The 15,361-nt window shown below is 35.2% G+C and overlaps 1 protein-coding gene across 1 annotated transcript; it reads right to left on the bottom strand.

Moving 5' to 3' along the window:
* Positions 1-11,189: 11,189 nt before the first annotated feature.
* On the bottom strand, positions 11,190-14,381 carry LOC132047010 (receptor-like protein kinase FERONIA). The gene is made up of 2 exons (XM_059437882.1): positions 12,390-14,381; positions 11,190-12,088 (listed from the first exon to the last, which is right to left on the bottom strand). The coding sequence occupies exons 1-2, from the start codon at positions 14,248-14,250 to the stop codon at positions 11,355-11,357; spliced, it is 2,595 nt and encodes an 864-aa protein (XP_059293865.1). The 5' UTR covers positions 14,251-14,381; the 3' UTR covers positions 11,190-11,354.
* Between the last annotated feature and the right edge of the window lie 980 nt (positions 14,382-15,361).

The following is a 15,361-nucleotide window of genomic DNA, read 5'->3' as shown; positions in this document are numbered from 1 at the left end:
TAATTATTTGGTTGAAGTGAAATTTTGAGCTTGGTGGAACCTTTATAACAATACTGCAAAAAAGTTTACTATCTGGTCCTTAATTTGAGTTCTGATAATTTTATCAATATAATTTAATTTATTATCTTTTAGGTGAATTAAAAATTGTATAATGTATTCCGTAACTACTTTCGATATGGAACTTGGCGTACTAGGGCAGAGGCCTGAGTGGACTGTGAAGCAGGTGATATCTCCGTCTCATCTTCTACCCATTTGTATAGCTACTTCATTTATGTACCTCTTGCATTGTTTGTTTTTGTTTTCCCGACTTTATTATTTATTAATGAAATCTCCCCCATCACTATAAAAAAAAAAAAAAGTAATTTGCGGAGGTTGAAAGTTGGAATTCGTGGGGGTTTTAGATATGGAATGGTTTTCTAAATAACATTTGCTTATGGAAAATTAATAATCTTATGTTTTAAGCGTATGATTGTTTTTGCTCCATTCTTTGTGTAGATTGCTTAGATGGAAAGTGCTGGACTAACTAGGAAAAATGGGTATGTATGATAGAATTAAACTGTATATGCATATACAAGACAAGTTATTTCTATATCGATGAAATATATAAGAAAAATAATTGCATTTGTACTTTAATCAATATTCATAGAATTAACTTTCATATGCATTTGTTTGATATCTTCATATTTTGCTGTCTTTTTTCTCTTACATTTCTGCATTTGATTACATTCTTTTTTTAGCCGAGGGTCTATCAGAAACTATCTCTTTACCCTATAAAGGTAGAGGTAGGGTCTGCGTACATCTTACCCTTCCCAGACCCACTACGTGGGACTACAATGGGTATGTTGTTGTTGTATACATGAAAAGTTCTTTTTATATGGATCATGGTTTCCCCAACTGGGAGGACTATTCCTCGAGAACACTATCATTATAAACTTACAAAAAACATATGAGATGCTTCTATTAGGATTTATTTTACACACACACACACACATATATATATACATATATATATATTATTATATTTTCTAAAAAAAACTCATATGCATACATTTGCTACTTCCAATTTTTCATTTGCATATATTTAAAAGAAGTTTAACGATCGCGCAAAGTGCGGATAAATTTACTAGTTATAAGGTTAATTCAAGAGACAGTTTTCTCTTACAGCACGTAAAAGTGACCTCCTATCCCGTTCACGAGCATTCTTGATAGCCTGTAACCAACAGCAAAACCATTATCTTCATAGATTGACAAATGACACGTTGATCATACAAATGACAGAAAAGCCGAAGGATAAGACTATAAAAAACAAACCTCCTCAAGAGCCTTTTTCTCAGCCTCCACTTCCGAAACATATCTACACGAAATCAATAATAAGCATATGAGATGTCTTCCAACAACAATGTTCATCATTTAAATTGAAGCAAAACCCATATTAAAAGCGCAGAATAGAGATTCAACAAATTGAGAAGGGAATGGGAAAAAGGGAGGAACGTTTAAACCATCCAACAACTTGACCGACACGACACGAACACTTGGCACATACATTATGCTCCTTTGCACAGCCTGTGATTTTTCATATAAATGCAAAAACATCAAACCACACTTCACAAATTTCACAAGGCAATAGAGTATGCTGTAACAAATACATATAAAATAAAATAAAAGCAAATGAAAAAGAAATTAAAACTGACCAGTGCAGAGATTGTGGTAAGCTTGACGCACGTTTCTTTTCGAACACTTCTGACTATCAAAATTAAAAAAATAATACATGCATTTAAATCAGTGGCTGCTGAGTACCATGGTGCACTAATTTGAATGAACATAGTATAACTACTCCATCTGTTCACTTTTACTTGTCCAGTATTCTAAAAATAGATTTTCACTTTTACTTGTCACTTTTAGCATATCAAGAGAAGGATAATTTCTTTTTTTCTGTTTTACCCATAGTATTAAATACTCACTTCAAATTATTTTTCAAATACAATAAAAATATTCATCAATTAATATGGGTACATTTGTAAATTATGCACTTCATGGCTGCTGAGTACCATGGTGAACTAATTTGAATGAACATAGTATAACTACTCCATCTGTTCACTTTTACTGGATCCAAAAGATTTAAAAAATTTTTTTCACTTTTACTTGTCACTTTTAGCATATCAAGAGAAGGACAATTTTTTTTTTCTGTTTTACCCATAGTATTAAATACTCACTTCAAATTATTTTTCAAATACAATAAAAATATTCATCAATTAATATGGGTACATTTGTAAATTACGCACTTCATTTATTATTTCTTAATGGGTGTGCATAGTTAAAAGTGGACAAGTAAAAGTGAACGGAGGGAGTACATACTAAAGAAAATTACAGTTATATACAGATCTTGCTAACCTAGTGCATGTGTCCAATTTTATATCACGCCCCGTTTCATTGATTTTGATACCGGCGTTAGGTTTCCAGGCGAATTTGTTTTGGTACTTTGGCGGCCCTTTCCTTACGCTGCTCATCTTCTTTTTTTTTTTTTTTTTTCCTCTTCTGAAAAAAGATTAAAACTCCCTTCTATTGTCTTGATGATGGAAATGTGACCTTATTTATTGTTTTGGGCTAATTTTGAATGTAGCCCGTGGGCTTGTGTATCACAAACGGCCCAAAATCCACGCACTTGGGCCCATAAAGAAAAAACGCAACATTTCTTCTTTCTCTTCTTTTTCCTCTAAGGAAAAATTACCTAATGTAAATGATTATTCTCCATACTTACACTTATAGCGGTATTGTTAAATGATTATAAGATATAGTTATATTCTAGCAGATATACATTGATATATGTATTCCTAAATTGTAGGCATAATTTTTGTATGTGCATGCATGTTGTGTATATGATACGTTTTGAAAGAGCGCGCATATGGTCTGCTACATTTTGAAAGAAAAATATTGCTACGTTTTGAAGAAAAAATAATGTCGCTATTTAATCTTTTGGGCTAATTTTGAATGTAGACCATGGGGCGTACCACAAAGGGCCCAAAGTCCACGCACTTGAGTTCATATAGCAAGAACGCAACATTTCTTCTTCCTTTTGAAGTTGGATTTTTCTGAACTGGGCGTTCAATATATACACTAGTAGTGTAATTTAACCTGTTATTATAAGTTATTTACTCTATTTTTAAGGTGACTTATTTATACTTATATGTTATTGCGATTTGCCGCTAACTTAATTGGATGATGTTAAAGAATTATACACTTTTATTGGTGCGTACAATATAACTAATTTTTTTTAGTTTGGTCACTTTTATAACAAGCGAACCATCTCGATGTCTTTAAGCTAACACACTCACAAAAGGTAGGTCAGAAGATAAATGCCTGATTAACTGATTTCCAAGTTGTACTCATTTTCTATTTTTGTTTTACCTCATTTAATAGCTGATTGAGGGACTGAAAAGTTAATGACAGATTTGACCTCGTCAAAGAATGAGAAAGAAAGGTGCAAGGTTATGAAATGGGGACCATATGTGTATCCGTTAAAATTACAAAAAGACATAGAAATAAAAGGAATTATTGTGGGCCATGCAAACGACTTCTCTTAATAATGATGTTATTCTTATCATCATTAGAATTAATTACTGCTTATAGTTACTATATTTTAGTAACTGCTTATAGTTACTGTATTTGAGTATTACTATAAAACTACTCCTATTGTATAGCTAGTTTGTTTCCATAAGCTTAGCTGTAGGTTGTTATTATTTGTTATATTTAAAACCTGGCTGCTGAATGAATAAGATTATCCTTCAACTACTTTTCTTATCATAGTTTGTATGGTATCAGAGCCCATTAAGCTCTAATGAGTTAGATCCTTTTTTCTGTTCCCATCCATGGCTGCACCTAGAAACACAATCTCTTCCGTTGTTATTAACTCTGGTGATGTTACAGCTGCCAATAGCAGTGCTTCTGCAGCTTCACCTGTCGGTCATGTGGTACAATTCAATCCCGCTTCTCAGTTACTTATCAAACTGCAAGTTAACCTCAACTTCCCAACTTGGAAAGCGCAACTTGTGATGCTACTCAATGGCCATCAACTCATGGGACATCTTGACGGATTAAAAACAAAGACCACCACAGACTGTTACCGAAGACAACCTTACGATGCCAAATCCCAAATGCCAAGTCTAGTTCTCTCAAGACCAACTGATCCAACAAGCAATGACGGAATCTGTCGATCCTACCATTGCTCCAACTGTCGCCACAGCTCCATCTGCTTAGAAAGCCTAGGAATTTCTTCACACAGCTTATGTAAATAAGAGCCATACTGGCATTTTTAGCCTATGAGATCAATTGCAAAATATCAAAAAAGCTTCTAAATCCATTGCAGAATACTTACAAGAGGTTCGCTCTTTCTCTGATGGGCTCAAATTTGCTGGATCACCAGTAACAGATGATGAGCTTATTGTCAAGATTCTAAGCGACCTGGACCCCGAGTACTGTGAAATCTCTGCTGCTATAAGAGCACAAGACTCTTCCTTGAGTTTTGAAGAATTATTCCACAAGCTCACAAATCATGAGCTTTTCCTGAAGCACCAAGATCTTGAGAAGTCATCTTCCATTATCACAGCTGCAGTAGCGCAAAAACAAACATGTCGCCCCAGTCTAACAGGAACAATCGTCTCTTCAACAATCAATAATGGAAACAGACTGTACAACTCCAACAATCAGCAAAACTGGAGATCGAGACAATCTGTTCGAGGTCAATTGTGCCAAAAATATGGTCACACTGCAGATGTATGTCGTTCCAAGTCACACAACCATGTTGAAGCTCAGGCCAACTTTGCCTCTGGTTTGCAGTCAGCAGAAAACTTTTGGGTTTTGGATTCTGGTGCAACTCATCATGTCATGGCTAAACCTCACAATCTTGAGGAGCATACAGGCAATGAGGAAATATCTATGGTGACGGTAAAATCATTCCTATTACTCATACCGGTTCAACTCATAGACAAACATTTAATTTTGCTTTCAGGCTTTCTAACACTCTATGTGCTCCATCAATTAAAAAGAACCTAATTTCTTTAGCCAAGTTTTGTCAAGACAATCTAAAATCTATTGAATTTTTTCCTTTTACTTTTCTTGTGAAGGACCTACATACTCAGAAGCCTTTAGTACAAGGCGGAAATAAGAATGGACTCTACGAGTGGCTGCATATGGAACCCAAACCACCATCCATCAATCTTGCCTCCACAAAAGTCCCCCTTCTGCTATGGCATTGTCTCTTGGGTCATCCTCATTCGACGATTTTAAACTTTGTTTTGAAGAATTTTTCCTTACCTATTGCTACTAAGGACAAATTTGAATTTTGTTATGCTTGTTCTTCTAATAAAGCACATCGTTTTCCATTTCAACGACTCACTTTATCCAGTAATAGTCCTTTTCAGGTTATGTTTAGTGATTTATGGGGACCATCACTTGTTTTATCATTAGACAAAAAATTATATTACTGTGTTTTTGTTGATTAATACACCAAGTATACTTGGTGGTACACAATTAAAAATAAAAGTGAAGTCACGTCTTTATTCCAAACATTTCATCCTTTAGCAGAAATTTTTTTCAAAACAAAAATTAAATCACTTTATACAGAGGGAGTGAGTACAAAAGTCTTCAGTCCTATCTTCAACAAAATGGCATTGAACATTTAGTTTCACCTCCCTACACGCCACAACGTGTTGCCATAGCTGAACGTCACCATCGTCAGATTGTTGAAACCGCTAAAACCCTTCTCCACGAAGCATCCCTACCACCAGAACTTTGGTCTTTTGCCTGCCATCATGTTGTTTATCTCATTAATCGGCTGCCCATGCCCATCTTAAAAAATGAGTCACCTTACCAAAAGTTATTTGGTAAACCACCCAACTACTCCAATCTTAAAATTTTTGGTTGTCTATGTTATCCATGGCTTAAACCCTATGCCAAAAATAAGTTGGAGCCTAAGTCCACCGCTTGTGTGTATTTAGTGTTTCTCGGTAGGGGTGTTCATGGTTCGGTTTGGGTCGGTTATTGGTTAAAACCATAACCAAACCAATTTAGTCGGTTTTTAAATGTCTAAAACCATAACCAAACCAAGTAAAATAATAACCACCGGTTTGGTTATGATGTTCTTTTCGGTTTTCAAAAAAAAATTCAAATATTCTCTCTCTACATTCTTTTAAAATTTCTTATGAAGCTCTTTTTTCCTAAATTTCTTGCATATTGAAAATATTTTCTAAAATGAAAAGAGATAGTAGGATTTTTATTTTTACCCTTATGCATACGACTTATTAGAGTTGGGCTTGGATTGTTGGACTTGGACATATTCTTTTAAGACATGGGCCTTAAAAATAAGTAGACAAAATTAAATTAATAATTAAAAGGTATAAAATATCTTTAATTATTTATGAAAAGTATATTATACATATAAATAATTATAAATTTTATGTATATAATTATCGGTTTGGTTCGGTTATTTATTCGGTTATTTTTTACTATAACCATAACCAAACCAAATACTATCGGTTTTTCAAATTTAAAACCAAACCAAACCAAATGTCGATTTTTTTATTCGGTTTGGTTAAATTTTCGGTTTGGTTTTGGTTTTAACCAAAACTGTGAACAGCCCTATTTCTCAGAGCCATCATGCACACCTTTTAATTGACCCAGTCCAGTCAAAAATATTCATAAGCCATGATGTTCTTTTTTAAAAAAAAAAAAAAAAAAACTTTTCCTTTTAAAACGATGTTCCTAAATATAAGGAAAATATTTTCTAAAACCAAGAAGTTGATTCCTCCAAAGTCAATTCCAATTTGATAACATATCAAAGATAAATCCAACACCCAAACCACACAACACGATACTCCTTCGGTTTCAAACGCCGCTGCGATAATCCATCTCCAAACCACACCTTTGATAACATATCAAAGACGTAAAACCAACACCAACACTCTACTCCAAACACCTGCTGCTTCATCTCCAATCACTAATCCACCATTGACAACCAGGAAACTCCCTCCACCCTATTATCTAGTAACCCCTCCACAGAACAACCCCCCATGCCAATTCCAGAGCCTGCGCCAAACCGAATAGTCACTAGGTCCCAAAATAATATTTCCAAACCCAAAAGATAATTCAGTTTTTTTTAACTCATTTTACTCCTACACCACCCACCTTTAAACAAGCTACCATCCATGAAGAGTGGAGACAAGCTATAAAATCAGAATATGATGCTTTGATGAAGAATCAGACTTGGGAATTGGTACCGCGAGACTCAACGAAGAATGTTGTGGACTACAAATGGTTGTTTCGCATTAAACGAAAAACGGATGGCTCTATAGATAGATACAAAGCTCGCCTCGTTGCAAAGGGGTTCACGCAGTGCCCTGGCTTGGATTTTCATCAAACCTTCAGTCCTGTTATCAAGCCAACAACAGTGCGACTTATGTTATCCATAACAGTGCAGCATAATTGGCCGATTCATCAACTCGACGTCAATAATGCTTTCCTACAGGGCCAGTTGACAGAAGAGGTTTTTATGTCTCAAACTCAAGGCTTTGTTAATTCACAATTCTCTTCTCATGTTTGCAGGTTAAAAAAAGCCATTTATGGTCTCAAACAAGCCCCCCGGGCTTCGTATACTGCATTGCGTGATCATCTACAGAAAATCGGCTTTATCAAGTCTGAATTCGACACCTCTCTGTTTATTTCGAATAACCTAGTTGTAACTGTTTACGTGCTTGTCTATGTTGACGACATTTTGATCACGGGAAATCATCACAGCTTGATTAGGCGCGTTATTTATTCCTTGGCTTCTCGTTTTTCTTTGAAGGATCTTGGTTATTTAGACTACTTTTTGGGCGTAGAAGTTAAAAGGTGCTTGATGGTCTCATTCTCTCTCAATCCAAATACATTCTTGGCATTTTGTCTGAATTGGATATGCAAAATTGTAATGGAGTCTTGACACCAATGTGCTCCAGTAAACTACCTCGGGCTGCTGATGGTTCTCCACCTGCTAATGCTACACTCTATAGGCGTACCCTCGGTAAGTTACAATATTTATAATTCACACGGCCTGACATTTCTTACGCTGTCAACAAACTGTCACAGTTTATGCATGACCCTACTGATGAACACTGGAAGGCGATTAAAAGGATACTACGGTATCTCAAAGCCATAACAACTTTAGGTCTTCAAATTCTTCACAACACAGACCATAATCTTTACATGTAGGCTGATGTTGATTGGGCCTGCACCCGAACGACAGAATATCCACATTAGGTTATGTTCTTTTCTTTGGGCCCAATCCAGTGAGTTGGTCGTCTAAAAAGCAACAGGCTGTAGCTCGCTCATCCACTGAAGCAGAGTACAAATCTGTTGCAAACGCGCTTGGAGAACTCACATAGGTGCGCAACTTGCTCAATGAATTGCGTGTCACCATTCCAAATATGCCCACAATCTTTTGTGACAATGTTGGTGTCATTTATCTCTGTCATAATCCAGTGTTTCATAGCTGCGTGAAACATATTGCTGTAGACTTCACTTATGTTAGGAACCAAGTTCAAGCGCATCACGTTCTTGTCAAACACACTTATGCTTCTGATCAACTTAGTGATACATTTACCAAGCCGTTACCAAAACCATCCTTTGCAAGGTGTCGTTCCAAGTTAGGCGTTGTTGCACCACACCTAACTTGAGAGGGGTGTATTAAGCATCATTAGCTTATCATCATTAGAATTAGTTACTACTTATAGTTACTGTATTTTAGTTACTGCATTTGAGTATTAGTATAAGACTACTCCTATTATATAGCTAGTTAGTTTCCATAAGCTTAGCTGTAGGGTGTTATTATTTGTTGTATTTAAAGCCTGGTTGCTGAATGAATAAGATTATCCTTCAACTACTTTTCTTACAATATTTTATAGATGCTGCCTTTCATTTTCGTTCATAGTCTTTGCTATGTTTCTGCTCAATAATTCCTCCGGAGCCGTAGGCCATAGACATAATATTATACGACTTTTAAATGAAAGGCTTTGGGTGATTTTTTTTGACCTTTAGATGATTCTACTTTATTATTTTGACCTAACTTTTCAACACTTAAGAAGCAAAGTTTGAAAATTGTTGAACAAAAAATCTACTTTTGCATGTTTATCTGATTGTCAAGATTCCTCTTACCTAATGTGATATATGTTCTTTTGTTCACATTAACTTTTTCTCTTGATAATTTATGAAAAAATTGAAGATCCTACAAGTCAAATGTGTCTACAGTAACAATTAATCAAATAAGAATCACAAATTTCAGGTATGAATGAAAAAATAATTACTCATTATTAATTCTATATCTTTATTTAATTTTTTTTTTTTTTTGGCAAGACTGCTTTCAAGTTCTTTTTTTTCTAGATGTGATTTGTTTTGTTGTTGCTTAAAAGTCTTCTTGTGTGGGAGTAGCCTATGGTGTTAAATACTTCGGAAGTAAATTCCCATAACCACCTTACTAACTCGACATTAATTAATTAGTCGTTTATGCTATGTAACTTTATCTTAACCAAGAAAAAGTTTAGTGAATCAATGAATGTTAGGAAATTAACTCAACAAAGGAACATTCTAACGTGACAAAAGGAGTGGATACACTCTCCTTTAGACGCGTAAGAGTGAAGTTAAACAATCAACTTTTATGCGGGGGTACTTTTCAATTGTTAATTGTCACATATTATATATATAATGATTTATTTATTATAATTTGTATCTCTTCTTGCTTCATCTTAATATATAATGCATATTTTACCCAACTTTGTGTGTGCGCGTGTGTTTTTTAAATCCTTTTTGAAATGCAATCGTTATTTGATCCAATTGTGTATTTCCTACATTGGGGCCAAATTTGTTAAAAAACTTCGCTGGAAGCTTGGAACTCCATCATTTTAACTAAACAAAAGAAGTTGTAACTAGAATAATATAGTACGAATTCTGTGATTTTTGTTCTATTTTCTCTAAATGCAATGATTATTTATTTCAATTGAATATTTTATTTGTCAAATCAACCACAAAAAATAAGGCTAGAGCTTCAAAATTTTTCGCCAAATAAAAAAGGTATAGCCAAAACAACGGAGTTACAATTTTGTACTTTTTTATTTCTTCTTAGATGTAATGACGGTTTATTTCAACTGTATATTTTTTCTTTTTTTGGGAAAAAATCTATAAGAAAAAGAAATTGCTTAGAACTTCAATATGTTTGACTTTTTTGCACAGAATGTTCTTCAAAGGCACTGGTCTTTAATTTTTGCCCGTCAAATTGTTGGTCTTTAATTTTTGGCTTCCGCCTAAAAAACCCACGGGTTCCGGGTTCGAACCCCTGTTCAATAAAAAATTTTAAAAAAATTCGAAGGCAGAGTTTTGGATTCAAACTCTACCTAGCCTTATAAGGCAGAGTTTGGGCAAAAGTCAGTCTTAAGGCAGAGGTTTGCCTTAAGGCCTAATTTCGCTACAAACCTCTGCCTTGCGAAATTCATTCTTTTTTTTTTTTTTTTTTTTTTTTTTAGCAGGGGTTCGAACCCAGAACCTCGGGGTATTAGGCGAAGGGAAAAAATTAAAGACAAACAATTTGAGGGCCAACAATTAAAGACTAGTGCCTTTGAAGGGCAATCATGCAAATGACCCTTATGTTTTGCCAAATAAATTTTTTAGCCAAAATAATAAAGTTCAAACTATGTATTTCTTTTTGTATCTTTTTTTTTAGATACAATAACTATTTGTTTAACTGTGTATTTCTTCCTTCAGGTCAATTTTGTAAACAAATTAAGTGAAACTTCTTCATTTTTAGCCAAATGAAAAAAGTTTAGCCTTAATAATTGGTTCCTAGAAGTTTTCTTTTACAGATTTGGCCCTAAAAATGAGTAAAAGAATTAATGAATTAAAAAAGGTAAAAAATACTTTTTAATATTTTAAAAAATGCCATGTGGACATAAAAGTCCACGTGTCAGGCTCATGTATGCTACTTATCTAGGATGGAATCGTCCAATAGGGGTAACAACTATCAAATAGCCAAATTCAAGGGAGTAACTACAACTAGAAATAATTTAGGAGTGCAACTGATAGTACATGTAAAGTTTATGGGGATGTAGATATTTCATCGAAAAATAAAAAGAGCTAAAAATATGTATGTTATTTAACTAGCTGTAACAATCTAGTCCACCCAATAGATTCATGATCTTATAGAAAATGGCTACACTCTTCAATTTGTCACTACAAATTGTCATGGATGTACCATTACTTTTCGAGTGGGACCCTAATTTGATCACCTAAATCTGAAAAAACTTCATAAATGTAACTTTATTGTATCGATCATAACAATTTCATCGCCTCGATGGATTTACTATCTCAGAGAAAATGTCGACATTCTTCAATCTAGCACTCCTACTGGTCGATATAGATATACCATCGCTTGTCAACTTTCTTTCAACTTCACCTGAACCGGAGAAAATCTCATGTTCATTGGTCTTTATACTCGCATGACCATCAATATTCAAGGGAAAATAAAGGCTAGGCGGGTTTATGTACCCTTTCACGTCATGACCTCTATTGTCTGCACCCTCTTGAAGTTGTAATGCAAATTCTAAAGTTCTTACAACATCACCCATTGATGGCCTTTGGACCCCTTGATCCCTTAAGCAACAATATGCCAATTCGGCAAACTTGCTTAAACATTCTGGGGCAATTTGTCCTTCCAAGTTAGGATCAATGATTTGTTCAAGATTTCTTTTTTTAAAACTCCAACAAGCCCACTCGGCCAAATTCACTTGCCCACTTGGCAAGTTAGGATTTATTGCTGGCCTAGCACACAACACTTCAAACAGAACCACCCCAAATGAATAAACATCTGATTTTTCTGTTAATTGTTGACGCTTGTAGTATTCAGGGTCTACGTACCCAAAACTTCCTTTCACTGCAGTGCTAACATGGGGAATATCTGGCCCACCAAGTGAACCTACTTTGGACAATCCAAAATCTGACACCTTGGCGACCCATTTATCGTTCAATAGGATGTTAGTCGACTTGACATCTCGGTGAATAATCGTGTGTTTGGTACCTATATCAGCAAAATCAACTAATTTTTAACTAATTCATGTAAGTTTAAACATATTGTAACTTGCTTATTGGCTTGACCCAATAGATTAAAACTGAAATGACTCATCAAACTATTGGATCAAAACATGTCAAATATAGGTCAAAATGCAACTCGAACAAATAAACCCAAGTTGGGAGGTTGGATCATGCTGTGCAACTTGGCATTGACCGTTATTTTACCTATTTTGACCCAATACTTTTTTGCCAAACAAATATTGAGTGAGTTAGATCATGACATGTTTATTAAGCTATTGACTACTTACCTGAATGGAGGTAATACAATCCTTTAGCTGCACCAATGCAAATGTCCAGGCGTTTCTTCCACGGAAGAGGAGCATTATCAGTATTATACAAGTGATCACGGAGGGTTCCATGAGCCATGTAATCATAAACCAAGATCATCTCATTGTTATCATCACAATAACCAATTAAGGACACCAAATGTAGATGCCTAAGCTTTGATGATAACATCTCAATCTCTGTTTGGAACTCGCGAACCCCTTGCTTTGATGAAGGATTTAATCTCTTTACTGCAACTATGGTTGTACCATTGTCGAGGTACCCTTTATAAACATTACCAAAACCTCCATATCCAATCACAAATTTTTCATCAAAATTGCCCGTTGCGGTTTTAATCTCTTCTAGTAAAAAGTGTCGGCAAAAATCGGATGGTAGTGATGATAAGCCTGACCCGCCTGTCTTTTGCGTGGACTCTGATGACTTGGGAAGACATGTATCAGAATCTTTTCCCCTATTGCGTCGCTGGGAAATTAAGAAACCCATAATTGAGAAAACAATGATTCCACTAATCACACCTGCGATGATAACAACAATGATATGCCATGATCTTTTCTTCTTCTTGTTTGGTGGTGATTTGATTGGAACTTCTGAGCGCAATTCAGGATATGGAACAGCCAGATTTCCATTTGGATCGCTCAATTTGAAAATTTCTAAGCCATTTAAGATAGCATTCTCATACGTAGCATTCAAATCCGTGTTAGGACGCAAATCAAGCAACATACGTTGCTTGCTTCGTTGGCCATCTAGGTCTTTCACATACACCACGTAGTCTTTGTAAACCGGGACTCTCCAGCCGCCACTCAATTGAATTACATCAACTGCTCGCTCTGCCATTTGGTTTCCAATGGATATGTCGAAAACCCGCTCATTAATTTTCTTAAATTCCGGCTGTATCTCACAGAAATGGAACCTGAAAAGATAGTAGAATCCAGGATCTAGTGGGAATAACCAATCCAGGGTGTGGCTGCCATTTACCATGATCCTGGAGGTTGTGTAAACACTGGTTGGCGCAGTATAAGCAGGGGTTTCAGAAGTGTAAGTGATGTTGTCATCTAAATAAGGAGTTAGATAGCCTAATCCAAAAACAAATTTGTCATCTGAATCCCATGCACGATACATCCCTGTATCCTCTGCGCTAGCTACCGATTTGCCTCCCACATTCAGCCTGTACATAGTTTCAAGAGCGGTGTTATTACCAATGTAGAAATTAGGATTACTTATCTGCCCAACCAATTTGACGTCTCCATGGATGTAAAGATCTGTTGGCATGGAAAGTATCTCAATCCCATTAACAAAAGCATAAGAGTTTGGGGAAGGAGAAAAGGTTAAATTAAGAATCTTAGTTTCATTAACATTAATGACATATTCTATTTGAAATGCTTCACTAGAATCTGCAGAGACTGTAAAGAAAGCACTGAAGTTACTCAAAAGGGTACAATGATTAGCTGTGACAGAGAAAAAATATTCAGATTTTTTGATGCCAAGGTACACGGCCGGGTAAAAATAGAGACGGAGGAATTTGGTGCCAGAGGAAACAGGGAAAGTGTAGGTGAAGGGAAATTTTATAATACGAGCACTCATATAAGGGACTCCAGTCACTGAAGTGTCTGAAGCTGTGGCTGTTGAGGATATGCTTGCATAATTCGAAGGCAAGAAATTTGGTGTGTCCGTATACCATTGACGGCCGTCGGATTCATCTGTGGTGTTTGATTGTGCGCCACAACTGAGCAAGAAATAGTCTGCAGCATTGTACTCTGACTGGAGAGCCACACTCATAGTCATGAAATGTAACAAGAGAAAGGAAATCAGAGCAATGATTCCCATGGCGTTGTTATGAAAAATTCTGTACTATTTGGTGTGCAAATAATAGTAGCTGTTCGACGATCAACAATTATACAGCACAATTGGCAGAACTTGAGTGTTGACTCTCAAGTCTTTTCTGTTATTTTGAATTTTCTATATGCCGAAAGCCGACGTTGACCGAGATATCTTTAGTCATTGGTCGTTTTATTTACTTTATTGTTCAAGTTTTGTACCAAAAGAAAGTGCATAATAATTACTATTAATAATTACTATTACTTGTTATCTGGATAGTATAAAATTTCTTCAATAAGAAGTACTCCGTTGGTCCCAATTTTGTGACAGTTTTCAAGAGTCAAACGAGTTACTCCTTGATTAAAAAAATTTCATGTCTTTTATATATTTTGAATTATTAATTATTGTTGCTTAAAGTACTTATTACGTAGTTTTCAAATATGTGAATTTTTTCTCAAAAAACTAGTAAAAGATTCTATGTCCAAACTATATGGTCAAAATTAAGAAATTTGAATCTCAAAAACCAAAAAATATCACATAAATTGCGACATAGGGAGTAATATGCAACTAAGTTCTAGTAGTATATAGTTTGCCTGTATTATATATGGTAGTGGCTCTGCTATTACTTAACCCCTTTCTAGTTCAACATAGTAGTATGGGAATTAAGTTTAGAATTATTAATTCGTTCTCTCACCATCCTCATATCCAGAAAGGGCTTGAATCACTTCTCTTCCCTTCATTCAATTAATAAGATCCTTAGCGAGCTGTTCAACTAGTTCTTTAAGTTTCTAAAAGGAACATATAGATTAATTCAAGTAAAACGGTTCTCCTCTAGTTCAAGCGATTGAGAAAATAATATGGAGTTCTTCCTGAACCTTGAAGCTGTTTAAGTCTGTCTTTTCAGCTAAATCATATATTCCATGTAGCAAACTGTTGAGAATATAATTAAGTAAATAAATTTTGTTCTCTTTAACAGCACAAATTTTTAGATAAGATGGTCACCCACTTCAATATGATAACAGAGCAGACCACTCATTATCAAAAAGAATTTTCATGTGTTTGGCCCATGAAAAAAGAATCAGACCCGCACGTGAGAAAACGTGTTGAAAATATAATTAAA

Source organism: Lycium ferocissimum, chromosome 2 (assembly GCF_029784015.1).
Source record: "Lycium ferocissimum isolate CSIRO_LF1 chromosome 2, AGI_CSIRO_Lferr_CH_V1, whole genome shotgun sequence".
Lineage (NCBI taxonomy): Eukaryota > Viridiplantae > Streptophyta > Magnoliopsida > Solanales > Solanaceae > Lycium > Lycium ferocissimum.
This window is presented reverse-complemented; position numbering and strand designations above follow the sequence as displayed.